At 59.5% G+C, this 25,622-nt stretch overlaps 1 protein-coding gene across 2 annotated transcripts in view; it reads right to left on the minus strand.

The window, feature by feature from the left end:
- Positions 1-521: 521 nt before the first annotated feature.
- Positions 522-25,622, minus strand: part of COL2A1 (collagen type II alpha 1 chain) — a 30,436-nt gene continuing 5,335 nt past the window's right edge. For both annotated transcript variants that reach the window (XM_028123105.2, XM_088025582.1), the window contains exons 3-54: positions 25,251-25,267; positions 25,023-25,055; positions 24,871-24,903; positions 24,719-24,772; positions 24,451-24,552; positions 23,394-23,471; positions 22,722-22,766; positions 22,568-22,621; positions 22,099-22,152; positions 21,267-21,320; positions 20,804-20,857; positions 20,623-20,676; positions 20,267-20,311; positions 19,689-19,742; positions 16,568-16,612; positions 16,070-16,123; positions 14,612-14,710; positions 14,259-14,303; positions 14,068-14,166; positions 13,810-13,863; positions 13,334-13,441; positions 12,899-12,952; positions 12,719-12,817; positions 12,486-12,539; positions 11,963-12,061; positions 11,523-11,576; positions 11,085-11,138; positions 10,708-10,761; positions 10,394-10,447; positions 10,131-10,175; positions 9,875-9,973; positions 9,546-9,653; positions 9,201-9,254; positions 8,858-8,911; positions 8,454-8,507; positions 8,074-8,127; positions 7,678-7,785; positions 7,012-7,065; positions 6,532-6,585; positions 5,636-5,797; positions 5,325-5,432; positions 4,968-5,075; positions 4,609-4,662; positions 4,325-4,432; positions 4,063-4,116; positions 3,797-3,904; positions 3,489-3,542; positions 3,036-3,143; positions 2,388-2,676; positions 1,728-1,915; positions 1,281-1,523; positions 522-788 (exon numbers count right to left, since the gene is read on the minus strand). In XM_028123105.2, the coding sequence (XP_027978906.1) occupies positions 642-788; positions 1,281-1,523; positions 1,728-1,915; positions 2,388-2,676; positions 3,036-3,143; positions 3,489-3,542; positions 3,797-3,904; positions 4,063-4,116; positions 4,325-4,432; positions 4,609-4,662; positions 4,968-5,075; positions 5,325-5,432; positions 5,636-5,797; positions 6,532-6,585; positions 7,012-7,065; positions 7,678-7,785; positions 8,074-8,127; positions 8,454-8,507; positions 8,858-8,911; positions 9,201-9,254; positions 9,546-9,653; positions 9,875-9,973; positions 10,131-10,175; positions 10,394-10,447; positions 10,708-10,761; positions 11,085-11,138; positions 11,523-11,576; positions 11,963-12,061; positions 12,486-12,539; positions 12,719-12,817; positions 12,899-12,952; positions 13,334-13,441; positions 13,810-13,863; positions 14,068-14,166; positions 14,259-14,303; positions 14,612-14,710; positions 16,070-16,123; positions 16,568-16,612; positions 19,689-19,742; positions 20,267-20,311; positions 20,623-20,676; positions 20,804-20,857; positions 21,267-21,320; positions 22,099-22,152; positions 22,568-22,621; positions 22,722-22,766; positions 23,394-23,471; positions 24,451-24,552; positions 24,719-24,772; positions 24,871-24,903; positions 25,023-25,055; positions 25,251-25,267 (4,172 nt within the window). In that variant the 3' untranslated portion in view covers positions 522-641. The remainder of the gene's footprint in view (positions 789-1,280; positions 1,524-1,727; positions 1,916-2,387; positions 2,677-3,035; positions 3,144-3,488; positions 3,543-3,796; positions 3,905-4,062; positions 4,117-4,324; positions 4,433-4,608; positions 4,663-4,967; positions 5,076-5,324; positions 5,433-5,635; positions 5,798-6,531; positions 6,586-7,011; positions 7,066-7,677; positions 7,786-8,073; positions 8,128-8,453; positions 8,508-8,857; positions 8,912-9,200; positions 9,255-9,545; positions 9,654-9,874; positions 9,974-10,130; positions 10,176-10,393; positions 10,448-10,707; positions 10,762-11,084; positions 11,139-11,522; positions 11,577-11,962; positions 12,062-12,485; positions 12,540-12,718; positions 12,818-12,898; positions 12,953-13,333; positions 13,442-13,809; positions 13,864-14,067; positions 14,167-14,258; positions 14,304-14,611; positions 14,711-16,069; positions 16,124-16,567; positions 16,613-19,688; positions 19,743-20,266; positions 20,312-20,622; positions 20,677-20,803; positions 20,858-21,266; positions 21,321-22,098; positions 22,153-22,567; positions 22,622-22,721; positions 22,767-23,393; positions 23,472-24,450; positions 24,553-24,718; positions 24,773-24,870; positions 24,904-25,022; positions 25,056-25,250; positions 25,268-25,622) is intronic.

Consider the following 25,622-nt stretch of genomic DNA (forward strand, 5'->3'; position numbering starts at 1 on the left):
TTGGTTCCAGGAAGTGCGAAGGTTACAAAAGGAGGCAAGTATGTGTTTGTGTGAGGTCACTAAACCAGGCAGCGTGACTCTAATGTCCTCCCTCCTGGGGGAAAAAGTCAATAGATGAAGGCCTTAGGGTGGCCATTTGGTCATGCCTACAGAATCAAAGACAAGGGGAAAATAAAGAACAAAAAGCACAGGTCAATATGTACTTTCCAATAATTTTTTTGTTTTTAATATCAATTGACGTTTTAAAAAATACAGAGGTGTTTGACACAGAATAGCACCATTGTGTAGGACACACACAGTTCCTGCGCCCGGCACCTGAAGGGGACTCTTCTGGCCTGGGCTGGGGACAGTCACTCAGGGGGCGTTTGACTCACACCAGTTAGTTTCCTGCCTCTGTCTCGACCCAAAGGTCTTACAGGAAGACAATAAATAAATAGAACACCGAGATTTTATTTTGCAGTCTGCCCAGTTCAGGTCTCTTAAAAAGAGAGGGGAGAAAAAGTCCACACTGTGAGCGGGTGGGATGAATGGACATCAGGTCAGATCAGCCCTTCAGTGCAGAGCCCTAGAGTGACTGGGGCTGGAAAGCACTTGGGTCCTCTGGGTTGGCAATGGATTGTGTTGTTTGTGGGTTCGGGCTTTTACAAGAAGCAGACAGGCCCTATGTCCACACCAAATTCCTGCTCAGGCCCTCCTATGTCCATGGGTGCAATGTCAATGATGGGGAGGCGCGAGGTCTTCTGCGACCGGTACTCGATCAGAGTCTTGCCCCACTTACCGGTGTGTTTCTAGGGGAGAAAGAGAGGAGACACTGTCCAGCGCCAGCCACCCAGGACCCCAAAGCCAAGCCTCATAGAGCACAAAGTACAAAACGTGCTCAGGGGATCCCCCGACCTCTCCTTGGCTTGCCAGAGCCCTCTCCACCTCAACTCCTGGCCTCGCCAGCAAAGGCCCCCTCCACGCTGCCCTCCCCTCCTGGCTCCCTCCCCCACACCGAGCCTCTCTTCGCTCCAGCCTGGGGGCCGGCCCCCACACTCAACGTGGATACACTCCTCAAAGGGTAACTGGACATGCTGGGTAGGGCTTCTTTCCCCTGAGCCAAGGGAGGGAAGAAGATGGAACAGCACCCCCCCTCACCTGTCACTCTGCCTGTCTTCTCTACCTAACCCCTCCCGCTCACACCTCTGAGGATCCATCCCTTTAGGCCTGACACCAGCTGCGGGCCCGCCCTCGGCCTCAGGCAGCTCATCTCTCCAGAGGCTCCCGCCAGCCTGACTCACCGTGCAGCCATCCTTCAGGACGGTGTATGTGAACCGGCTGTTGCCCTCAGCCCGGATCTCCACGTCATTGGAGCCCTGGATGAGCAGGGCCTTCTTGAGGTTGCCGGCTGCTTCGTCCAGGTAAGCAATACTGTCCTTGCAGTGGTAGGTGATATTCTGGGAGCCCTCGGTGGACAGCAGGCGTAGGAAGGTCATCTGGACGTTGGCCGTGTTGGGAGCTAGGTTGTCATCACCGTAGCTGAACTGTTCGGGCAGAGAACAGCGGGGTGAGGCCCAGGGGCAGCATCCAGCGGGATCACGGTTCAAACTACAGTCCCTCCCCTTTCCTTCCTCTTCAGCCCCAAGGAAAACGGGTGAGAGTATGGGTGGGGTGCCATCAACTCAGAGGGAGAAAGAAGAGAAAGGCTTCAAGACGGCCTCTCTGGCCTAGGGCAGCCAGGTACTCACGTGGAAGCCACCATTGATGGTTTCCCCAAACCAGATATGTTTCTTGTCCTTGCTCTTGCTGCTCCACCAGTTCTTCTTGGGAACGTTCGCTGGGTTGGGGTAGACGCAGGTCTCACCAGTCTCCATGTTGCAGAAAACCTTCATGGCGTCCAAGGTGCAGCCCTGGTTGGGGTCAATCCAGTAGTCTCCTGCAGGGGGAGGAGGCGACACCCCATTGGGGCTCAGACAGGCAGGCACAACCAAGAGGGCCAGGCCTGCCTGGGAGAGACAGAAAGGCCGAGGGGGACACAAGGGGCAGAGGCACAGGTGGTGAGGGCCACGTGTGGCCAAAGGGAGGGGAGATGCAGGGACCCAGGAGCAAGGAGACCCAGGTGGGAAAGTCCAGTGCTAAACATGGGTGCAAGCCAAAGGGCAGGAGCAGGGCCTGTCTGGTGGACGGAGCTCTCCCCTGATGTCGCGTCTGCCACGTGGCCATGGCAGGACAGGAGCCAGGGCTGGACTTTCTCTGCTGTGAGATGGAGGAGTGGCCATCTGCCAGAACCTTCCAGGCCCGGCTCTGCCCTGTGCTAAGCGATGCCTCCTCCCTTGTTCTGCAGGGGCCCTGTCCAGTGGGCTGACTTCTTGCTCTCTGGGGCCAGGGGTCGTGCCCGGCAGGCTCACCGCTCTTCCATTCAGGGTGGCAGAGTTTCAGGTCCCGGCAGGTGCGAGCAGGGTTCTTGCGCGAGCCCTCAGGGCTGCGGAGGCTCTCGATCTGGTTGTTGAGGGACTTGAGCGTGGCGTCCACCTCGGCATCATGCTGTCTCAGGTCGCCAGCTGCCTGGTCAGCCCGCATGTACTGCAGGGGGTCGGGGCCCTTCTCTCTCTGGCCGAGGCCAGCAAAGGCAGACATGTCGATGCCGGGGCCAGGGGGACCTGGAGGGCCAGGGGGTCCGGGGTTTCCAGGAGGGCCCTGCATCAGGAAACACAGCAATCAGCCAGGAATTGTGGGGATAGGCCCCTCCTGGGTACATCCCCACCTGCTAGAATACACTAGAGCGTCTTCTTTCAGTCCCATGGCTGGGGGAGGGGTGCAGCAGGCCAGGACCAAGAAAACCCTAGCACCTTCCCTACTTCTGCATCAGACCCTCTGTTCTGTGTCCCAATACCAAGCATGGGCCCTTTGAACCTCCTGGGAAGACCCAGGATGAAGGATGCCATCATCATTGGCGGCAGGCTGATGCCCTGAAAGAGGCCCTTGGCCCCAAAGCACGCGAGCCTCCCGGGTGCTGGGGACAGGCCGGACCGCGGGGAAGGAGTCAGGACACTTACCGCAGGGCCAGTTTCGCCTGAACGTCCACGGGGACCAGGGGGTCCGATGGGGCCAGGGATCCCATTAGCACCATCCTTGCCGGAGGGACCGACGGGGCCAGGAGGACCCTGCAGGCCAGGAGAGAAGAGCCATCACTGAAGGGGCGGTCAGGAGTGGCCGCTTAGGGGGCCGTCCTGACATGAAGCCCCACAGCTTCATGCTTCTCTGTCCCAGAGCCCAGCCCAGTCGCTGCCTCGCGGCTCTCCTACCATCCTAAGCTCCTCCTTGTCAAACCCATTCCCAGGGGGCCCATCTGACAGCCGGGGACTGTTGTCAGGTTCACCCAGCCTGTGGGCTCAGGTGTTTCTCTGGGCCCGGTCGTCCTGAGCCAGTCCTACCTCCACTGCGGGGTGAGGCCCCCTGAGCCTGAGGCTTCCCCCCCGCCGAGGAAGGGCTCACTCCAGCTCACTCACTCTAGGGCCAGAAGGACCAGCAGGACCAGAAGCACCTTGGTCTCCAGAAGGACCCTGTGCAAAAGGAAGAGGCGAAGATCAGAGGTCAGCACGGACCGGGCCCCATCTTCCAGAGTGGGAGGCCCTCTTGAATATGCATATGACATGTCCCACTCCCGTTCCCTTCCCACTTCCTCAGGGTCAGAGGGAGGAGCAAGTCCTGGAAATTTCCTAGGAGGATCCCAAGTTGACTTAGCAGCCCGGGATACCCGAGTGGGCTCTGAGCAACGGGAGGCCCCGGGGAGCCCGGCAGAGATGGCAACACTCACGGGAGGGCCAGGCAGACCCTGCAGACCGGTGAAGCCACGGTGTCCCTTCAGTCCCCTCTCGCCGGCTTCCCCAGCTTCTCCTTTGTCACCCCGGGGGCCTTGAGGGCCCTGGGACCGAGACAGACACAGGCCGGGTCAGGTTGGCCAGGGCAAGAGCATGCTGCTGGCCTCACCTGGACCCACAGAGTCCCGGGCTCCAAAGGGTCCCCACTGCCCTCCAAACCTGCCCCTGTTGGGAACCCCACAGAGGACACGCAGATACTCACTGGGATTCCCCGGGCTCCTGCCGGTCCTGCGGGACCCATGGGGCCTTGTGCACCCTGTGAGGGGGAGTGCGGGGCAGTGTCAGAGCAAAGCCAGGACGGGGAAGGCCCTCCCCTGCATCTGTGCCGGGCTGGGCCCCGGGGTCGTTGCTCCCGCGGCCCAGAGACCGCCAGGGCCCCGGGACCAGGCCGACGGCGGGTGAGCTCCCAGCTCACTTGGCCACCCTCCTGCACTCCCAGCTTTCACTGAATTAAGGCTACTCACAGCTTCTCCTCGGTCTCCCTGCTTTCCAGTCGGGCCGGCGGGGCCGGGAGAGCCAGGGGCCCCGGGGGCTCCAGGGGCACCCACGGCACCGGTCTCACCACGATCACCCTGTCAGGAGAGAGGTCTCAGGCTTAGAAAGGAATGTTCCAGAAGAGACCTAGAGAAAATGTCCTTCCCAACTGAGACAAGAACTCTGACCCCAACCTGCCACCTCAGGCCGAGCTGTTAGGCCCGACAGAATGTCCTCCCTGTCCCACTGCACACAGAGACACCCAGATATTCACCTTGACTCCAGCCGCGCCATCTCTGCCAGGGGGGCCGTCAGCACCAGGGCTTCCCTGGGAAAGGAGAGACAGGATGCCATGACAGCCGCCCCTGCCCGGCTCCCACCTTGCTCGTCCACCTTGCCCTCAGGAGCCCCAGGCTTGCACCCTTCCATCCAGCTCCAGCTCTGGAAGCTCCCCCAAGCTTCCTTCTGCCTTCCTCCCCGTGCCCTCCTTCCCCCATCACAACCGCCCCATCCCAGCCGGCAGGCCGCTTGGGCCTATCAGCCCGCCCTGCCTTCCCCTCCCCCGGGGCACCAGGACTGGGCCGGCCTGCCTCGCCCTGGTAAGGGCCACCCACCACGGGTCCCGCTGCTCACCTCTCGTCCAGGTTCGCCAGCAGGACCGGTCAGGCCAGGAGGACCCACGGGACCGGGAGGACCTCGGTCTCCAGATGCACCAGGAGCTCCCTGCTTGCCGGGCTCACCCTGGAAGGACAGCAACAGGGACAATGAGTGTGCACACCTAAGAATCCCAGCCCCAGACCGGCTGAGCCTTTCCAGAGAAAGGGCTGACAGAGGGAAGAGTTCGGAGGGTGCGGAGTGGGTGGAAGCCTCAGAGGGCGGCAGTGTTTCTGCGGAGGCTGGACCACCGCACCAAGAGCATGGCATGCAGAGCCCCGGCCGGAGCCAGACTGGGCCTGGCTCCCCACAGAGGAAGGGGCATGCTTCACTCACCGATGGGCCAGGCAGGCCAGGAAATCCTCTCTCACCACGCTGCCCAGGTAGACCGACGATGCCCCTCTGACCAGCCAGACCTTGGGGACCTGGGGGACCATCAGGGCCCTAAGAGAGGGGAGGCAGGGGTGAGAGCGTGAGCTCGGAGCTCAAAAGGCCCAGCCAGCCATGCCCCAACAGCGTCCCCTCCACTCGCTCGCTGGCCCCAGCCCTCTCCCCGCCGCAACAGCGTCCCCTCCCGAGCGGCCCCTTCCACTGTGGGCTCTGTGAGCTCCGAAGACCCCCCTGGCCCAGGCCCGTGAGGGACTCACAGAGGGTCCATCCTCTCCAGGCTCCCCCTTCTCGCCAGGGGGTCCGGCAGGACCTTGGAGACCGGGGTCACCGGCACGGCCAGGGGGGCCACTGTCTCCTCGAGCGCCTTTGGGACCATCTTTTCCAGAAGGACCAGGGGGCCCCGGGGGTCCAGGGTTTCCCTAGAAGAGCAAATGCAAGAAATGAGAATTCCTCTCACCCTGCTCCATCCAGGCCGCCAAAGCTGCTGTGGCCCCAGGGACCGGGGCTCCGTCCACAGGAAGGACAGCCTGACCCCCGCCCCGGTGCACCTCTTCCATCCTCTCTCTCCCCTGGGGGAGCTGTGAGCAGCCAGCCCTGCCTTCTCCAGTCCTGCATTTGCCTTTTCTGATCTACTGCTTCCTCCTGCCGGCTTCCTCTCGGCTCGATCCCACTCTTCTCGAGGAACCGCTCAAACCTGGCCCGTCTGACTCTCTGCACTCGGGGGCGGTCAGCTGGGTGACTTTCCACCACCTCTCCTCCCTCCACGGCAAACTCCCGAGGGGTGAGATGCAGAATTTGTACAGGCTGGGAACACAGGACGTGCTCAAGAAACGGGGCAAGGCAATTGTGCCGGCCTATCTGGCCCCCTGAGCCAGAAGTCTGAGGGTTCAAGCCCAAGTCAGCAGGGAGGGTTGCACTTGGCCAACAAGAGGGCCACAGCCCCTGCTCCCAGCTGTTTGCGAGGAGAACAGGTCCCTGGGATCAGTTAACTACTACTCGTCCGGGGGGTGGAGGGGTGGGGGAGGTGGGGGGTGGGGGCGGGCGGGGGATGGGTCCGAAGGGATGGGAGCCAGCCTGTTGGGGTGCCAGACTCCAGCCGTCTGTGCCTCTCTTGCCAGGAGGGTGGGAGGAACCAGCCCGGGATGTCACTTACATTGGAGCCTGGGGGTCCGACGCGGCCAGCAGCTCCAGGGAATCCGGTGGCTCCCTGTGTGAGGGGAAGAGCAGCCGTGAGTCCAAGGGGGGCGGTGGTCTCCGAGGCCGGTGCCGAAAGGGGCAAGGAGAGCTAGCGAGGGGGGAGGGGCCGTGGGGTCTGGCCCTCGGTCAGGAAGTTGTAGCTTCCTGCCTCCAGCTCCGGCAGGGGGCTGCCCCCCCCCAAACCCCCGCCAGAGTCGTCCCAGGACCACGGCACGCCAGCAGCAAGGGGCCCCCTCCCCCACGTGTCTGTGGGCTGGGCTTAGGCTAGGGGCAAAAGCAATGCTGGGAAAGAAGGAGGCGAGTCGATCCCAGAACACCAGCTTGGGAGCCTCTGGCCAGGCCTTCTTCGTGAGCTGAGGCCAGAGTGAAGGCACGAGAACCTGCCGCCCCCACAGTACCCTCCACCCCACCTGGTGGGAAAGGGGACCTCACTCACCGGGGGGCCTTGAGCACCTCGGGCTCCTTTAGGACCAGTCACACCAGTAGGACCCTGGGAAGGAAGGAGGGAGGGACACAGTGAGGTCCGGTCACCCAGAGGAGGGCTATGGGCTTCTGGGCATAGGGCCTTTTTGAGCCCCTCCCCCCCAAAATGGACTCCCAAGAGCTAGGTTTTCAAAGATGTAACCTTCTTGGCACTAAAATCCCAGCCTGGAGAAGCCATCACAGAGGGGCCTGCCACCCCTGCCACGAGAGACTCACGTGCTAGGAAACCTCAGGAAGGAAAGGCCCATCGGGCATCTGCAGAGCTGGGCCAACGTCTCCCCAGTCCCTCCCCCGGAGCCTGTGTACTCTGTCTCAGGCTCTCTGTCCTCAGCCTGCCACCTGTGTCTGTCTGCTGGCCCCACCCCCCACCCCCAAGACAATGAAAGTCAATTTAGCTACTTCAGAACCTTTGTCCCTGAGTAGAGCTTCCTCCCCATAGCCTCTCCTTTCTGTGGCTGGGGCGGCCTCTGCCAGACCGAGAGGCTGAAACTCGGGGGGCGGGGGGGGACTACACACCACAGGCCTGCTGTCCATTCTCTACCTGTCTGCGCTCCTCACCTGGCACCCAGGCATCCCTGCCCCATGGGAACAGTTCCTGGGGGAGCTCCCTGCTACTCACCTGAGGCCCAGGAGCTCCAGAGGGGCCCTGAGGACCTGGGGCACCAGCATCACCTTTCTGGCCAGCCTCTCCTTGCTCGCCCTTGGCACCTGGCTGGCCATCAGCACCCTGTCCCAGGGAGGAGGAGGTGGAGGAATGAGAGTCAAGCCAAATACTCCAGGTTCTTCCAAAAGGGCCAGAGGCTCTGGGTGGGTGGGTGAGGGAGTGTGTGTCCACCCTGGCCTGAAGGCTGCTCTAAGATGGGTCTGCGAGGTCAGTGTGGAGGTGCAAGGGGAGAAGGAAGAGACCACTCCCGTCTTCTTTAAATTCTGTCCCTCCCGCACCCAAAGGCTGGAAGGTGCCGCCAGGCTTCGAGCTGACCTGAGTGGAGGGCTGGGAAGGAGGGTGGACACTCACGGGAGGCCCTGCGAATCCAGCGGGCCCGGGGGGTCCGGTCTCTCCGCGTTCACCCTGTGAGAGAAGAGGCCCAGGAGAGGTAAGGCCCCACGGCCATCTGCTTCTCTCCCCTCTGGTAAGCCAGAGCCCTCTGGCCCCGCCCTTGCCCAGCCTCCCCAGAGGGAGGACCCCCAAAAGTAGCCTCCGGGAAGCCCTGTCCTAAAGACAAGGGACCCAAGTCAGAAAGCCTCTCTTGGCCAGAGGATCTAGCAACCTGAAGGCCCTCCACCTTGACCACACCATGGGGAGGACAGGGCTTCTCCCTTCCTTTCTCATCCCTCCTCGCACCCCCACACCCCAAAGGGCCAGGCTGAGGGCCGGGTTCGGGGGCAGATACTCACTGGGGCGCCGCGAGCACCAGCAGTTCCTGCAGGACCAGGAGGCCCAACTTCTCCCTAAGGTCGGGAAGGGGGACAAGAGCCATGGATAAGGGATGGGGGTCCGGGTGGAGCCCTTCAAGAGCCAAGTGCATTCAGGAGGCCTCACAAGGGAGGGCCTGTTTTCTCCTTGTTGCTTCAGGCCCGCCTTCCTGGGGCCTCTGCTGAGCGCAGGTCTACCGCCCGCCCCGCTCCCCACAGTGGCTCCGCTGCCCAGGGCACACAGCCAGAGACTCTGCTCTTAAGAAGATTCCCGCCCCTCACTGCTTGCAGCCCCCCATGGGCAGGAGGGTGCCAGGTGTTGAGTGAGGAGGAGAGACCGCAGTCTTTAGCATGATGGGGGAGGCGAGCCAGAGAGAGGAGCTCACCTTCTCACCGTTGGCACCAGCGGGCCCAGGGGGGCCAATGGGACCAGTCAGGCCCTGGGGAGAAGAGACAAAGGTGAGGGAGACAGAAGAGTTGACCAGGACTTGGAGCCCAGCAGGGAGTCTAGGACCTCACACCCGGTGGACCCTGGCGCACCCTCCCCAGCCCCCAGAACGCCCTCTCACCCTGCAGCCCCGGTTTCGTTGGGAGAGTCCCCAGAGCTGCCCAGTCCGCACAGCCGAGGTAGGACCAGGGGCTGCACTCACACACCGCCCTCCTGTCTCCCGAGTGCAGGGCTGGAGACCCACGGGGCCGCCAGAGTGCCTGCACCCAGCATCCACTTACTCGTCCACCGTCCTTCCCGGGGGCTCCCTCAGGGCCTTTCTCGCCAACATCACCCTGGGGGATAGAGCAGACGGGCCACCTCAGGAGGGTACTCCCGCTCAGTCCCACCCTCACTGAGGCCCCGGGCAGAGCTCGGCCCCCGGCCCAACAGGATCTGCTGTGGGTTCAGGGTGAGAGAGAGGACTGAGATGGAGGGGAGGGGGGAGGGTGTCACTAGAGGGCGAACAGAAGGCCAGAGGAGTCTCCAAGGTCCTCAGGAGGGTTAACAAGGGACCTCCCTAGCCAGGTGCCGTAGGGAGGCGGGAGGGCTGAGTGTGGGGGAGGCGCAGCCAAGCCGGTACTCACCCTGTCTCCCTTGGGCCCCGCGATGCCCGCTGCTCCCCTCTCTCCCGGCATGCCCTGCAGACCTGGAGGGCCCTGAGCCCCAGGGGGGCCAGCTGGGCCAGATGCGCCCTGGGGGGGAGGGGAGGGAGTCTGTGGTGGGCAGCACCTGCCCAGGACCCCAGCGCCCAGGCCCCCTCCTCAGCCAGACGTCCTTGGCGTCTTGTTTTCCGTCTGCCCTCCTCCTATCTTCATTCCTCCAGAGCCCCTCCTGCACCGCCCCTCCCACCCCCGCCGCCTCCCCCAGCAGGGCCTCCCAGGCTGGGCCCCACAACCCCAACAGCCTCACTTACTTTGGGACCGTCCGTGCCAGGAGTGCCGGGGAGGCCGCGGGGACCCTGGAGGCCCTGGGCCCCGGGAGAGCCACGTTCTCCTGGGAAACCTCGTTCGCCCTGAGGCAGAGACACCATGGAGCAATCAGGTGAGAGAGAGCAGGCAGAGGCCCGGGAGAAGCAGGGGCGTGGCGGGCAGAGCACTACGGAGTGCACTGGTAGAACGGCACAGGGAGAGGGCAGGCCCGAGGGGCCACCAGAAATGGCCGACACTCACCCTGGGACCCACGAGGCCGGGGGCTCCAGCTTCACCGGGGACACCCTGGGGAACAAAGAAGGATATGTGAGAGAGGGAAGCTTTTCTGTCCCCCAGCCAGGGCGGAGCAGCCCTCTCACTGGACCTGGAGGCTGAGCTGGGATGTGGCCCCAGACATTCCCAGCCTCCTGGGGCCCCAGGGGCCCTCCTGCCCTTGCCTCCTGGGCAGCAGAAGAGATCTTCCCTTCTAAACAGTTTGCAGGTTCAAAGAGCCCCATACTCACCTGGTCACCCGGTTTTCCACCTTCACCTGGGGGACCAGGAGGGCCAGGAAGTCCCTAGAGGGCAAAGTGACAAGCATTAGCCAAGGAGTGAGTCCTCTGCCCCAGCCCTTCAGGGAGCCCCACCCTGGGGACCATAGGGAAGCCTCATCCCCCAGTCCCCCCCAGGAGTCCGCACAGCCGAGGTAGGACCAGGGGCTGCACTCACACACACACCGCCCTCCTGTTCCCCGAGTGCAGGGCTGGAGACCCATGGGGCTCCCACAGAGCCCTGGGCATGGAAAGAACTGAAAAGAGGGCCCAGTCCAGCCACCTACCTGGAACCCAGATGGCCCAGGAGCACCCTGCTCGCCTCGTTCACCAGCAGGTCCCTGCAGCGGGAAACAAAGGTGACCTGAGCCAGTGCTGCAGAGAATCGGAAAGCCTTGGCCAGAGGGGACTGCGGTGGCAGCAGGAGGGCTGCCCAGACACCTTCCTGCACTGCCCACAAAAGCTTCCCCTGCTACTCTCCCACCGATGACCTGCACCCCTGAAACAGTGAGGGGGGGCGTCCACACTGCCCTGGCTGGGGGCAGGTCTGGTGTCCCAGAGGAGCCCAGATCCTCATCATGCTAGGTGGGCCTGAGGTGCCTTGGCCTCCGTGCCACCACCCCATGCCCACAGGGCCACCTGGAGAGGCTAGGCAGGTACTTACAGCAGGTCCAGGGGGTCCTGCAGCACCTGTCTCACCATCTTTGCCAGGAAGACCCTAGAGGGGGGAGAAAAGGGTGATGGCATGACACACACCCTTCAGTTCCACAGACCCCAGCGCTGAGCAGGTACACTTGGTGGCTCAGACATTCCAGACCTCCATGATCCCCCCACCCGTATTCCATTTCTACCCCCTTCTTTCCCTGGGCCCCTTCTTTTCCCAGTCTTTCTCAGCATGGGAGTCTTCCTCCTCTCCCTGGACTGCTGACCAACAGCAGCTGGAAGTCTCTCTGTGTGGACTCCCAAAGGGCCCAGAGCAGCGGGGGCCCAGACAAAGGAACCCCACTGCTGACTAGGACCCCGGGAGCAGGCTGAGGGATGGGGCTCCCCTTGCACGTGTCCAGCCAGCACCAACACGCAGACAGTGAGGCAGGCTACTTACTCTCAGACCAGGAGCACCAGGCAGTCCCTTCTCCCCGGCCTTGCCAGGTTCACCCTGGAGGAAAGAGGGCAGGACCATGAAGGGAGGGTTTTGCGGGGGGCGCCTAGAGCAGGCTGGGGAGACTGGGGCTTGGGGCCATGGCCTGATGGGCAGCAAGAGCTCAAGCCAAGTATCTGCACCCTGTCTTGTGCTCGGGAGTGAGACAGCACTGCCCCATGGAATGATGTCATGGCTGAGGCCCTGAAGCTCTCAGGAACCCCAGGTTTCCCCAGATGACATGCACTCCTGCAGGACACGGAGGCCCAAGCTGCCCATGGCACCAGGGCTCCCGCTCCTAACTGCCCGTGGGTTAACTCTACTCAGGAGCCGGTCCTTTCTCCAGGGATGAGGAGGGAAGTCGCACCGTGTGCAAGGAAACGGAAGGGCAGGTTGTGACTTACGTTGGCACCTTTGGGGCCAGGGAAACCCATGACGCCAGGCTGCCCACGAGCACCCTGAGGACCTGGAGGACCAGGGCGGCCATCTTCCCCGGGGGCTCCCTGAAACAGAGGACGCCACAGTCAGAACGTAGACACTCCGACCACATTCGCGCATCCAGCATCTACCAAGTGCCCACTGCGCTGGCGGGCACACGGCATGCGGGGTTGATCAAGGTCTCAACCAGCAACCCACACCACACACGCGGACCCTGGCAGCGACAAGGTGCAGCTTAAACGAGGGGCGTAGCCCCTAACAGTGCACGCCAGGCTTTGTCCTTCTCCAGGGAAAGGCCCCAATGCACAAATGCACACGAGGATGGCATTTTCAGAGCTCCACACCTGGCCTGATGCCCACCATCTGCCCCCTCCCCAATCCTCAAAATGCACACGCTGCCCCCACCCAAACCCCCGTCTCTCGTCCTACTTGCCTCCCCAGGGAGATCCCCTCCCAACTCCTCCCAACAACCCCAGACGGGAGACTTACAGAAGGACCAACTTTGCCTTGAGGACCAGCATCACCAGGGCGACCAGTGAGACCCTTTGTTCAGGAGAGAGAGAGAGAGAGAGAGAGAGAGAGACAGAGAGAGGACGGGTGTCAGGGAAGGCCCCAGGTCCTCCCAATCCTGGCCGCACAGGGCTGGAGGGAGCAGGGGGGGAAGGGCACGAGGCCTTGGCTCAGAGCTGGAAGTCAGGAGCAAAAGCAGCTCGGCTATTTACCCGGGCTCCAGGAAGGCCAGGCTCTCCAGGACGGCCAGGGTCACCATTGGCTCCTTTGGGACCAGCAAGGCCGCTGGGCCCTCGTTCTCCAGGGGCTCCCTACACAAGGGGAGGCAGGGAGTCGGCAGGAGGCCATTTGACCAGCAATGCAGGCACCCCAGCCCCTCTTCCCCCACTCACCTTTGGACCTGCCAGACCATCCTGACCTGGGAAACCACGGTTGCCAGGAGCACCCTACAAGGAAGGGGAAGGGGGACGGGTAGTGAGTTAGAACGGCCGCTGACCCGGCCATACGGAGGGCCTCGCCGCGCTGCAGGAGATCAATCCCACCAACCCACAAACCACCATTCCTGTGGGGCGGTAGCCACCGCCGGCAAGATTCCGAGAGATTAACTTCTCGGGCCTGTCCTGGGGAGTAGCTCAAACTGTTTCATGCCATCCTGGGGGTGGGGGGCACAAACAAGGAGGGCTCCCTGTCCCCACAGCAGTGAGTGGAGAAGAGAGGAATCGGATACTCAGAAAGGCCACAGGACTTGGCCAGAACACAGAGCCGCAAAGACGACTTCCACGCCCAGGACACACCCCACAGAAAGTGGGAACTCCCAGCCCACTTACTCTCTCTCCAGGGGGACCGACGGGCCCAGCACCACCAGGCTCTCCACGGGCACCTCTTTTGCCTTCTTCACCAGCAGGACCAGGGGCTCCTTGGGGGCCAGCAGGGCCCTGAGAAGCAGCACAAAAGAGAAACGGGGTGAGTCTTCTCTGGCGCTGGGTCTGTCCCTGGCCTGGTAGGTGGAGAGAGAGGCCTTCGCTATTGTGTTAGGGCTGGGGACTGGGGAAGAGGGGCCATAAAGGATTGGCCCAGGGAGAGCAGAAGTGGCCCAGTGGGAAGAGAGAGGGTGGAAAGTTGAAACTGTTCAAATTGGTCAAGCCAAAGATGCGAGCTTAAGCTGCATCAGCTTCTCAACCTGTTACGTCCCCTCCTCCAGGCACAACCTGAGAGGCCCCAGATCAGCGGACGGGGCTACAGAGGAGCAGGGAGTGGGCTGGGGGATGGCTCTGGGCCCAAGAGCTGGCGGGCAGATACTCACAGGTTCTCCTTTGGGGCCTTGTTCACCTTTGAAGCCAGCAATACCAGGCTCGCCCTTGGGAAAAGAAAGAGGCAGGTTCTCACACTAGGGTCTCTCCATGGACCCTGCCCACCTCCAGACACCCTTAAAGGCAGCTCCTTCCTTCCCCCGCCTCCCCCCCCTGCCCCCGGCAAGGACACCAGTGAGCGCAGGAAGGAGGGATGGCAGGGTTTGACTCCAGGGGTATTGGTGGGACTTGGGGTTCATGCTGGGCCTTACCGTCTGACCTTTCGGGCCCAGAGGCCCAGTTGCACCTTGAGGGCCAGGTGGACCACGGGGCCCAGGGAAGCCGGGGGCACCGGCAATGCCAGGAGCACCCTGTCAGCATGAGTAGAAGAGAGGGGCATCAGGAAACGGAGCAAGGAGGGACTGACCCACCTGCACGAGCCAAGTCCCAGGGCCACACTCACAGCAGATCCTTTGGCTCCAGGAATTCCATCGGTTCCGGGGTTACCCTGAAAAAGAAGATGGTGTCATTATAAACTAAGCAGCAAAGAATAAGCCCCAGCCGCCTCCCAGCCCTCCCCGACTGCAGATCCAAGGGCTGTCCATTGCAGACATGGTCCTGCTGGATGTTTCAAGGGGAGGACGGGGCTGGAGGGAGAGGTGTCCCTAGAGCTCAGGATGCAAGTGCTGGGCCAAAATGAAGGTTTGGTGGGTGGGGTTCTGCTTGGGGCCCCACTTCTCTCAGAGGTAGACAGAGTCAAGGGCACCCAGGGCCACAGACCCCAGGTGCTTCAGGCCAAAGGGAAGCTGCACTTACAGAGGCACCGGCCGGCCCAGGGGACCCAGGAGTACCAGGTTCACCGCGAGGACCTTGAGCACCTTCGGGACCGCGAGCACCAGTGGGGCCAGCCTCACCCTGGGCAGAGACGGAGGGATGGAATGAGAAGACGGGGGGCACAGACCTCTCACGGGCCAGCCACAGGCACGCGCCAGCAAGCGGAGACACACATGCACCCACCGTGTGCAGGCGTGTTCCCCGCATGTTCCCACATGCACCGACCCGATGACCTCGTCCTCCCGCCTCCTGCGCTCTCCATGTCCCCTCGACACCGTAACCCCCTGCAGCAGATGCACGCCTCCGTGGGCCCCATCAGCGCCCCTCGGGAAGGCCCTGCTGGGGGGTCCTGCCCGCAGCGGGCAGCACCGTGGGCTGATGGACGGGCAACCGAGGTGGGCAGGCTTTACCTACCCCCCCCCCCCCGGCCCCGTCCACCTAGTGCTTTTCCTGAGGAAATGGAGGCCCTGGGACAGCTCAGCTCTCGGCACCCCTCCACTCATATCAGGCTGTGGCCCAGGTAGGCTTGAAGCGAGCCAGGCAGCCAGGGCAAAAGCGAGCTGGGGCCACGGCCCGATTCGCCTCGGCTTCTGGCAGCCCCCACAACCCCCCAAAATGGCCTCTGCTTGTACTTTCCCTTTATTCCTGAAAGGCACAAGCGGCTGGGCTCTGGGCTGTGTGGCCCGCAGAGGGCCCTGGGGAGGGCCGCCGAGCCGGAGGCCGGGCAGAGCCTGCTCAGGTTTCTCCTCAGAGCACTCTCGCTTCACTTTTGTAGTTATTATTTCTAAAGGTCAGGCCCCCTCACCTTCTGCTGTCCCTCTTCACAATGGGTCTCCTTCACCCAGCTCCCGGGGGCCTCAGACACTGTCTGGTTGCCACGGAAACCCCCGGGAGGGGAAAGGCAACCTGATGCCGTGACCACACGGAGGCTCCTTATTCATCTCGGGAGAGAATTCCCAGGGAACGTGTGCACCGGAATCTCCGCTTGGGCCACGGGGGCCTTTCCCTGAACCGGCTGGCCTCCCCCTGGCCCCTATTAATCCTCGGAAGCACTGTTACCACTGCTGGGCCGCGCGGAGCCCCCCAGCTGAAGCAGGGCCCAGGGGAAGCTCGGAGCCATCTCCCTGCCCCGGTCCTCCGGCTCTCCTTTGGGTCTAGAGACTGCGGGGCTTTGCCTTCTTCCCTTCGGGTCCTGGTCTTCTGCTCCCTCCCAGATCTCCCCGTCATTTTCTGCCTCCCCCCCAATCTCAAGCTGGAACTGTACCCCCAGCTCTGCATGGCTCACTTTCCCTTCCAGCTGGGGGCTGTGAAACGCCTGGCCCTTCCTTGCCTCCGTGGGGAGCAGCAGTGGGTGGGGGTGGGAGACACTCCTCAGAAGGGAAGGGGGGCCTGTCTGGGGGGCAGTCAGCAAGAACAGGGGGAAAGGGGCAGGGCACGTACCTTGGCCCCGGGAGCACCAGGGAAGCCAGGACCACCAGCAGGACCCACGGGACCCTGGAGGAAGGAAGGAGGGGGAAAGTGAACGCCGTTTCTGGGTAGTATTTCTCCAGCCCCCAGAGTGAGCCACCCCCACACCTCACACTCCTTTCCACCTTTGTACCAATCTGACTCTGCCTCCCTTGTGGCTCAAAGTCCCTGGATGAAAACTGTCCTCACAGCCAGTGTCCCTGAGCCTAGCTTCCCAAGGCAAACCATCTAACTGTGTATATGGTGAGAAGCAGATGATTCTTTGACCTCCCTATCTGTCCCTCCTCAAAAAAATGCCCCAAGCGTGGCTGAGAAAAATGACCCATCACTTCAAAGCTTGTTATCAACACACTAACAGGGTAACAGGGAGAAAGCGTTCCTGCTCCTCCGCCTTGGAAGGCCCACCCTGCCCGCTCCGCTGTGCGGCTGAACGGGGCTCAGGAGAAGCCACCACGGATGAAAGGCACTTACCGGAGGGCCTGCGGGGCCTGGTTGGCCGTCGTTGCCCCGGGCTCCCTGTGAGAGGGGAGAAGGAAGCAGGCACGGTGAGAAGCCCCCCACGGCCAGGGCCCCCCTGTCGGCAGTCCACCCCACAGAAAACTCGGGCAGCGCTGGGCCCCCCCGGGGCCCCAGGGAGGAGGGGGAGGCTGGCTGGGCGCCAGGGCAGGACAGCCCCACAGGAAGGAACAGCCGGGAACCCCTCCCGGCTGCAAGGAAGCGTGCTGCCGGGCAGCAGTGGGCAAAGCTTGGGTGATTTCCTCGCTATTCCATCATTTCTGAAACTTTCATTTAGACCCCAAATATCCCCAACTTCAAGGCCAAGTTATCACTTAAAGACTCAGTGAATTGAGCCAAAGAAAAATGAAAGAGCCAAGCAGCAAACCTAACTCAATTCCTCCCACCTGCTCACAGTGGGAAACACTTTCGGGGGGGCTTGGTTAATCTCCTTAGTTAAGGCTTGGTTAAGGCCTCTCCTTGGTTAAGTCCAGGATACCTCTGGGCTCCACCCCCTTCCCTGTTCCTAAGGAAACACAGATGCCCACAGGATGCACAGGATGCCTGCCTCTGGCCAGGAAGAAGCCCTGTGAGGGGGACATGGCACTGGGCACAGCCTGAGGACCACATCTGAGCTCATGCCCCTGAGAGTCCTTTACACTGTAAGACAAGGCTGCTAGTTCTTTCTCTCTAGGACTAATTTTTTGTGTGTCTTTTTGGTAAAGATTTATTTATTTATTTGAGAGAGAGAGACCACATGCGAGTGGGGGGAGGGTCAGAGGGAGAGAATCTTCAAGCAGACTCCTTGCTCAGCGAGGAGCCTGACATAAGGCTCGATCTCATGACCCATAAGATCATGGCCGGAGCCAAAACCAAGAGTCAGACGCTTAGCCAACTAAGCCACCCAGGAGCCCCTAGGACTAGTTTTGAGGGTTTTCCCCCCAGGTTTGTGGTGAGCATTCCCCAGTTTCTCTCTCAAAGCCCTTCAGGACCTAGGGAAATTTTACCCAAACTCCAGGAACCATTAGGCCGCGCGGAGCTAGGCCTGGACCCTGGTCCTTGGCAGGGGACCAGAGCCGGCCAGAAAGCGACCTTTCCCAAGGTGAGCCCCGCCTTCCTGCCTCTACCTTTTCTGGGGTGCTGAAGAAGAAGGATGCTTTTGGAGGAGCTCAGGTTTTTAAAAAGACTCAAATCTTCCTCCTGGCTATATGGTCCATTTCTCCTGACGGAGACTCTCCAGATGGGCATTAAACAGGAAAACAAGAGGGAGACTGGACAGAAAAAAACGTGAGAGGGCACATAAAGCCTCAGCATTGGCCAGAGTCCCTTCTGGGCCAGGCTGGCTGCTTCGGGAAACTCTGGAGCACCCTCCCTCCAGAGGTTGGCCAGAGGAGAGGCGTGGGGCCCAGCATGAGCAAAGGGGAGCTGAGCATTGCTCCAGGAGGCCTGCGCTGGGCTGGCATCCGAGGCTCTGCCTGCAGCACAGCTGGGAGAGGGCACCGTCTGGCCCAAGGGGGCACGTGACCACAGTGGGCAGAGGCCAACCCAGCCCAGTCCCGGGCTCAGCCTTGACAGCAGGCCTGCTCTTGGAACTATGTGACGTTGTCAACTTTCTATGCCAAATCCTACGCAAGGCCTGCCAGCCGGACTACTGTGGGGACAGGAACCAGCAAGGAGGAGCAGGAAGCAGGGCCTGCTGTGGCCAGGAAGGAGGAAGAAGAGGGATGCAGCTCATCTTTGCCCCTCACAGGGTGCAACCACTGTGGCTTCAAGCCTGGCCAAAAAGCCACAAGCCAGGTCCAAATAATCCGCCGAAATAGCAGTGTTCCTTGGCAGCCCCAGCCCTCTCTAATCCCCTCACACAAAGTGACTCCAGGACAAAGCCCTTCAGCAGCCCCTGGCTGACAAATGGGGGTCAAGGCTGCCTGTTATGTCACTGATCTGCTTTTGAGGGAAATTTCTGCCAAACAGATACATTATCTGGAAAGCAGCAGAGTGAGTGAAGCTGATTTCTTTAGGCCAGCCTCACAAGGGCCTGTGAGGAGCGGCCTCGGCGCTTGGGTGGCTGGGGTATGAGCTCAACAGAAAGCATAACCTTTCTTAAACACAGCTTTCATCACATCACTCGCCTGACTGAGCGCCTGCAAGGGCTCTGTACCGCTGAGGGGTCAGAGCTAAACACCTGCACGCTCCTCTGGCTGCAAATCCCCTGCAGATCCCCATGCCCTTCCCTGCCCCCATCAACAAGAGGCCACCAGACTCTGAGGCTGCTGAGCATGGCCTTAAGCGATTTAACCCTTCTGGGCCTCAGTTTCTTCTTCTCTAAAATGGGGAGAATAGGGGCGGCCTGGGTGGCTTAGTCGGTTAAGCATCCGCCTTCAGCTCAGGTCATGATCTCAGGGTCCTGGGATCGAGTTCTGCCTCTGGTGGGGTTGGGCTCCCTGCTCAGCGGGAAGCCTGTCCCTTCCTCTCTCTCTGCCCCTCCCCCTCCCCCTGCTCATGCTCGCTCTCTCAAATAAATAAAATCCTTAAAAAAATAAAATGGGGAGAATAGTAGAATCTACTGCACAGGATTTGAGGGAAGATTAGATGAGATGAAGCACATGAGGTATTGACCCTAGGAAGTGCCTGAGCCACGGAGGCCACATACGTCACGTGGTACTGCCAGTCACAGCAGCAATGTCAAGTATAAAGGCCCCATGAGGTGACGCAAGACCGTTAACACTCTCCGAGAGCATCATCTCAACAACCAGAAAGTAGCACGGCACCGTAGCCAGTTGAAGTCTGTCCATAACTTCAAACTGGACTGACTGGGAATGCGTGGGGGCTGTGAGGGGATGACCTGAATAATCCCAGCTGCTAAGGGACAGCCCCGCCCCCACCAACCAACCCTTCCACAGTCCACCCCAGTCCTTCAACTGTGCAGACCGGGCCTGGGAATTCCTGACAGGCACACTCAGAATCCATCCCTGCAGGATGACAATACGCTCTACCCCTCCCAGGGTTGTTTGGAAGGTCAAGGATAGCCCTATACGAAAGTGTCTTGTAAACTCCAAAGTATGGGCCAAATGGTGGCTTTGGCCTTGTCGTTACTCACTGCAGCACCAGCAGGGCCAGTTCGTCCTCGCTCACCAGGCAGGCCGCGGGGACCCTGGAACACGCCAGAACAACACAAGCATGAGCTGGCTCAGTGACACTCTGCCAGTCCTCCCCAGACACAAGAGCGGGGAGCACGCGCATGCCCAGGAGGCAAAGGTGTGGCTGCCCCTGAGCCTGCCTTCCTAGCTCGTCTAGGTCTCCCCACATCACATCAAAGGTGTTTCTGCCCAGGTAGAACCACCAATGCTCCTGTTGCTCCTGGGAGCCTTGTCGCCGGCACGTCCCACTTTGTGCCACAGATGAACCCCCCAAAATGTTGAGAAGAAACGGAATTTTCTTAAAACTGAAACACATCTTAACATAGGGCTATGTCAAGGAAATGCTGGGGCAACTTGAACAAATCATCTATTCGATAAATTTACCTTTTCGATCTAATCATAATCAGATCAGATCTGCAAAGCTGAATAACTACTTTGCCTGAAGGGAGCAGTTTATATAGCAGAGCCATCTGCTAGGCTTTAGGAGCTGCCTGAAGAGTGTCTGGAGGCCCTCCCAGGGGGTGATATTCATACTCACCATTGGGCCTGGAGAACCATTCTCACCCGGTGAACCACTCTCTCCCTGGGAAAAAGATGCACAGGGTCAGTGAGCAGGTCCCCGTTGGCAGCCCCCAGAAAACTCCCAAGGAAGAAGCCAAAAGCTCTGGTCAACTCAGCTAGCACCGAGACCCCCCAAACTTCAGTTCTGCCAGGGACAACTCCCTGAGCTCTCCCAGCCTGCCGTTCTTCCAGCAGGATGTAGGACTGGTTGTTCCCAACCAAAGCTGACCTGACGTGCTAACTCACTGGTTCAATAGCATCTCCTTGACTGGAAAGAAAGGAGCCTCATCATCTCCCTCTGTCCCCCATTCCCATGTGCTCCTCGGTCCTTACCTTCACACCTGGAGCACCAGCTTCTCCCTTAGCACCATCTAGACCTGGGTAGCCCTAGAGGACAAGAGAAAACGTTCCATCACATTTCTGGGAAACCCTATTAAGAAGATCCATGCCCCCAAGTGCTTTTCTCTCCCCTGGGCAATAACTTCCTTCCAACACCCTCGTCCATGATACTTACTCTGTGACCCTTGACACCAGGAAGGCCTGGGGTTCCTGGGAAGCCTCGAGCACCCTGCAGTGCAGAGAGGAGATGTTCAAGGCGCAGCGCAGAGGGCTGAGTCAAGGCTGCCCTGCTCTGCTAGAGAACCTTCCGGAGCCAGCTCCCTCAGGCCAGCAGGGCAGTCAGGAGCCCAGCACTTAGACAGCTCTTGCAGTAGATCCCAGAGCCCCCCTTACTACGCCTCGCCCCATCCTATGCAAAATGGGTGTAAACAACAGCTGCCCAGCATCCCCCCGCCCCATGGGCCTGGGTGAGGATCCTACACATCAGCATGAGGGCGGAGGTATGTAGGGGCTGTTGGAATTCCGTTCTAGAAGTGAGCGAGCTGAACTAGACGCGCTGGGTGTGAGGTCACTGCCTCAGCTGCAAAGGAGGGAGACTCGGAACAAGGTTTGAGGCTGGGAAAGGGGGGGTGCTTTACCTGAGGGCCAGGGGGGCCTCTTTCACCAGACTTTCCAGGCTTTCCAGCTTCGCCCTGAAGGGAGAGAGATGTGTTTCAGCTTCCCCAGAAGACAAGTTAGCAGAGTGGGCACGCTCCAGATCGCGTCTCTCCCCCTATGCCTTTAGCCCACCTGCTTATTCATCTCCCCCACCTCCTTGGGATTCCCGAATCTTTGAATGCCTTTCCTGGGTCATGATGTATTCTTTCGGACAGCTGCACATCGGATGGGCAAGCTCCTCCATCCCAACCAGCCTGCAGCTTCCCCAGGGGGCTCTCCTCTCTCCCCTCCGAGGCTCTGCAGACTGGGCTAGGCTACCTTACCAGGGGAGACTTTCACTGTCTAATGTGATTCATAAGAATAGCTCGAGAGCCAACTCTTATCTCTTCACTTCGTTTGCATCCTTTGCCAACACCCTGACTCAGGCTGCGCTTTTCCTAGCTCATTTACAATTAAGATAATGTTAGGCTGTTGAGCTGTCTTCCTTTTGTTTTCCCTTCTCAACATCTTTCCCCTGTGTTTTCCCTCTCTTTCTCCCGTTTCTCAATTTCCCTTCCTGGAGCTAATGATGTTTTAATCATTTCCCTTCCCAATGGGTCCAAAGCAGTTCCCAGGCTCTCGTAAGCTGAGCTGCAAGTGGGAATGTAGACGGTAGACACAGTCTGTGGCTCTGATTGACCAGCCCTGCCCCTAAGGACACATCCAGCCTGGGTCAGGCTGAGGGCGCTTCCACATCACTGCCCCCGTACGCACAACCTCCCCACACCCTTTCACAGGACGCAGCAACTCATTCGACTACTCAGGGACACTCACATCATCACCAGGTTTTCCAGGGGGTCCAGGAGGACCACGAGGACCCATGGGACCCTACAAACGAAGTAAGAAAGTTTAAGAGATGGTTGGAGGGGGACGGTACCTAATCAGCGGACAAAACTTCGGGATTGTAGCCTTTGGAATCTAAGTTCTTGCACAAGGAAGAAAGATGGGGGTGGGGGTGGGGAAGCCCACTTTGTGCTGAGAGAAAGCAAGAGTGCAGGGCTGATCATACTGGAAGGCAGCAGGCAGCACAGGCCAAGGGTGACCCAGAAAGGGGACTGTTGTGACAGAGCTCTGGTGGTCCTTGCCACCTGGGCTTCTCTGGGAGAGATCCCGGCAGAGCTAAGAAGTGGCGTCTCAGGGCCCTCCACTGGGAAAGCTCTGGGCAGTCCTTGGGGTCTGCGTGGTACATTGGCGGAGACACCCTCCCCACCAGGGGGAGGGCAGGGCCCATGCAGGTACTCACGGAGACACCGGGTTCCCCGGGTTCACCAGGGTTGCCCTGAAATCCTTGAGGTCCCTAAAAAGTAACATGAGGACACCAGGTTAAGCCCACAAACTGACACGTGAACGCTTGAACGCGTCTCCACTGCCACAGAGAGGAAAGACCCAGTACTTACGGGAGCACCAGCAGGGCCTGGAGGTCCCCGAGGTCCCATGGGGCCCTGCGGCAAACAGAAGAGGAGGGGGTTCACTGGAAACGCTTCACCAGTAGCCGCCAGCACGCCCCCGCCTCCCAGCCAGGGGCCCAGACAAAGGACAGACAGTTACTCTGTGGGCAGGGGCCCTACAGTGGCTGCTCCTTCTCATTTCCCACTCCCCACGCAACAATCTATTTATTTATAGGCACCATTTGGATAGAGAGGCTGGCCTTGCTTTCTCCTGGACCACAGCCATGTTTACTAAAGTCTGAGTTTCATTTAGCTTGTGCCAAGCCGGAGCTGCAGGCCTGAGATTTCCTGCTGGAAGTCCTGTGGGTGCTGGAGGACAGTGGCTGCTATCTGCATTCTTCAGTTCTCATTCCAAGAGCAATAGCGGCTGGCCTTCCAGCTTCAGCCTAGATGTGTCTCTCCATCCTCATTCTTCTTGGTCACTCCAGCGCGTCATTAGAACTGGCATCCATCACCATTAAAAACCAAATGCTTGGGGCTAACCCCATGGGAGGTTACATAACTGATGGAGAAGAGCTGCTCTAAGCAATTATCTGTAACGTGAGGTTGTCAGATTCTCTGGCTCTGCTAAGGGCCACCTCCTGCCATTTTGGCTGCAAAAAAACTGGTGTCTTTCCTTACCATCGGCCCTTGCATCACTCCCATCTGGGCGCCACCAGCCTTCTCGTCAAATCCTCCAGCCATCTGGGCAGCAAAGTTCTGCAAATAAACCCAACAACGTTAGGCGCTTGAGAGGCCCGAGGTTGATCCTTCTCGACTAGGTAAGCTATAAATCGGGATAGGGGGGAAAAAAGCCCTCTATTTTAGATAAACTCTAATTGTTGGAGACTAACCTAGCATTGAACAGAATTGCCAATGATTCCTGAAAAATCGTTCTGGAAATGTGTTACGAGATGCCAGTGGCATAATCATTTCCCTGGAAGATAAAATGCTATTTGGAGGAATATCAGTTACCCGCATTTCATTGCACAGAATTATTTTTTAAATTCTAAAATAGTAAATACATTGTTCAACCTACATTGAGAAATAGAACTAAAATATCACTTTAAAGTTTGTTTTTTTAATTTAATTCCCAGGGATTTAATGCCCGGCAAAAGACTAAAATCAACAGCCTTAAAATATTTCAGCAAGGGAAGGCGTAGGCATCTGCAAGCCACTTAAGTTTAAGAACTTGTAACCTAGCAAGCAGCAAAACGGCAAACGTGCAAAAACTGGACAATAATACAATCCGTTGACTGGCTTAATTCCAAAAATGACTTTCGCCACACACCTTCACTAAGTGGGGCTCTTTCATGAGAATGAATAGTTGCTTGGAATGGACCTCGCAAGGACCGGGATTAAATGTCTTCCGAGGACAGTGGTCACTCTTCTTCCAGGTAACTACAGGAGCCCAGGCATCCTCTCCCTCGGCCCCACGCCCACGCCCAGGAACCAACCGCACAGGACAGACGCCTGGAAGCCAGGTGACTGAAGACTTTCTTTGCAGAAACCCGGTGAGGGAAAAAAGCCATCCCTGAACGCCACGGTCTCAGGCCTAATACGTGACTCCACTAAATTACAGGCCCGGGGAGAAGCCCGTGGACAGGCTGTGGGAGCCGGCCAGGTAAGTGTGAGTAGCAATTTAGAAGCCACAGCTCTGGAAGGGTAGCCTGAAGGGAAGGGACAGAGGGATACTTACTCCACCAAGGCCAGGGGGGCCAGGGGGGCCAGGCGGACCAGGGGGGCCAGGATTGCCAGGGGTCCCAGGCTCTCCATCTCTGCCACGAGGTCCAGGGGCACCCTTGGCAGAAAGAGAAAGGGGCACCCAAGTGAAGCAGGGCTGATGCAAGAACCACCCAGCCACGGGCTGTCGCTGAGGGGGTGGTCACGCACATGGGGGGAGGGGGGAGATGCTCAGAGGACCGGGGGGGGGCCCACGGGGGGTCGGGGAGCATTTCTCAACTCACTTTTTCACCTTTGTCACCACGATCACCTCTGGGTCCTTGTTCACCTGCTGGTCCCTGAAGATGAAGAAAATATTGAGATGATGGCAAGGCTGGGGGCCTGCAGATCAGTTACTTGAGGAAGAGATGGAGGAAGGGATTTCTCCCTTTCTTACCTGAGGCCCAGGAGGTCCTTTAGGTCCTACAATCTGCGGAGAGAGAGAGAGAGAGAGAGAGAGATGCACAGGATGGCGTATTAGAGGGAGTCCAAGGAGCTGACCCAGTTAGAGCAGGAGAGGCAACTGGTATGAGAATAATGTGTACTTACATCCTTGATGTCTCCGGGTTCTCCTTTCTGTCCCTGAAACAGGACACAATCTGAGGATGGAGCCACACAAGCCCACCAAGCCCCGAGCACAAAAACCCTGCCCCCCAGCCCAAGCATTGAGGTATCCCCTAAAACAGCCCTCTGCTGCTGCCTACCAACCACAGGCTGGGCGCACATAACACTGCTTCTGAAGAAAGCCCCAAAACAGGAAGAAGAAAAAGCCCTTACCTTTGGTCCTGGTTGCCCTGCAAATGGAAAAAGAGAATGAAAAATTTTGAGATGGAGAAGTACAAGCTCTTGTCATGCAAACACTCTTTAATAGAACAAACAAGGACACAACCCCGGAAGGGGACAGCTTCCTGTCCCCTCTGCTGGGATGTTAGGGTCACTGGGGTCCTGGGGTTGCTGAGGTCCCTTGAGGAAGGGAGCTGACCCAGACTTTGTTACGGAAGAAGCAGTCAGCATGCAAAAGAATGGATGGAGCAGGGCCTACGAAGCAATCTAATTAGCTCCAAGATAGAAAGCACCAGAAGCTGGCGGAAGGTCCAAGTCTCTTCTCTCTCCACAGAGTAGGAAGCCCTTCCCGCAGCCCGAGCCCTC

Source organism: Eumetopias jubatus, unplaced genomic scaffold (genome assembly GCF_037043125.1).
Source record: "Eumetopias jubatus isolate StellerSeaLion01/CBP00866 unplaced genomic scaffold, mEumJub1_p1.0 scaffold_8, whole genome shotgun sequence".
Taxonomy (NCBI): Eukaryota; Metazoa; Chordata; class Mammalia; order Carnivora; family Otariidae; genus Eumetopias; species Eumetopias jubatus.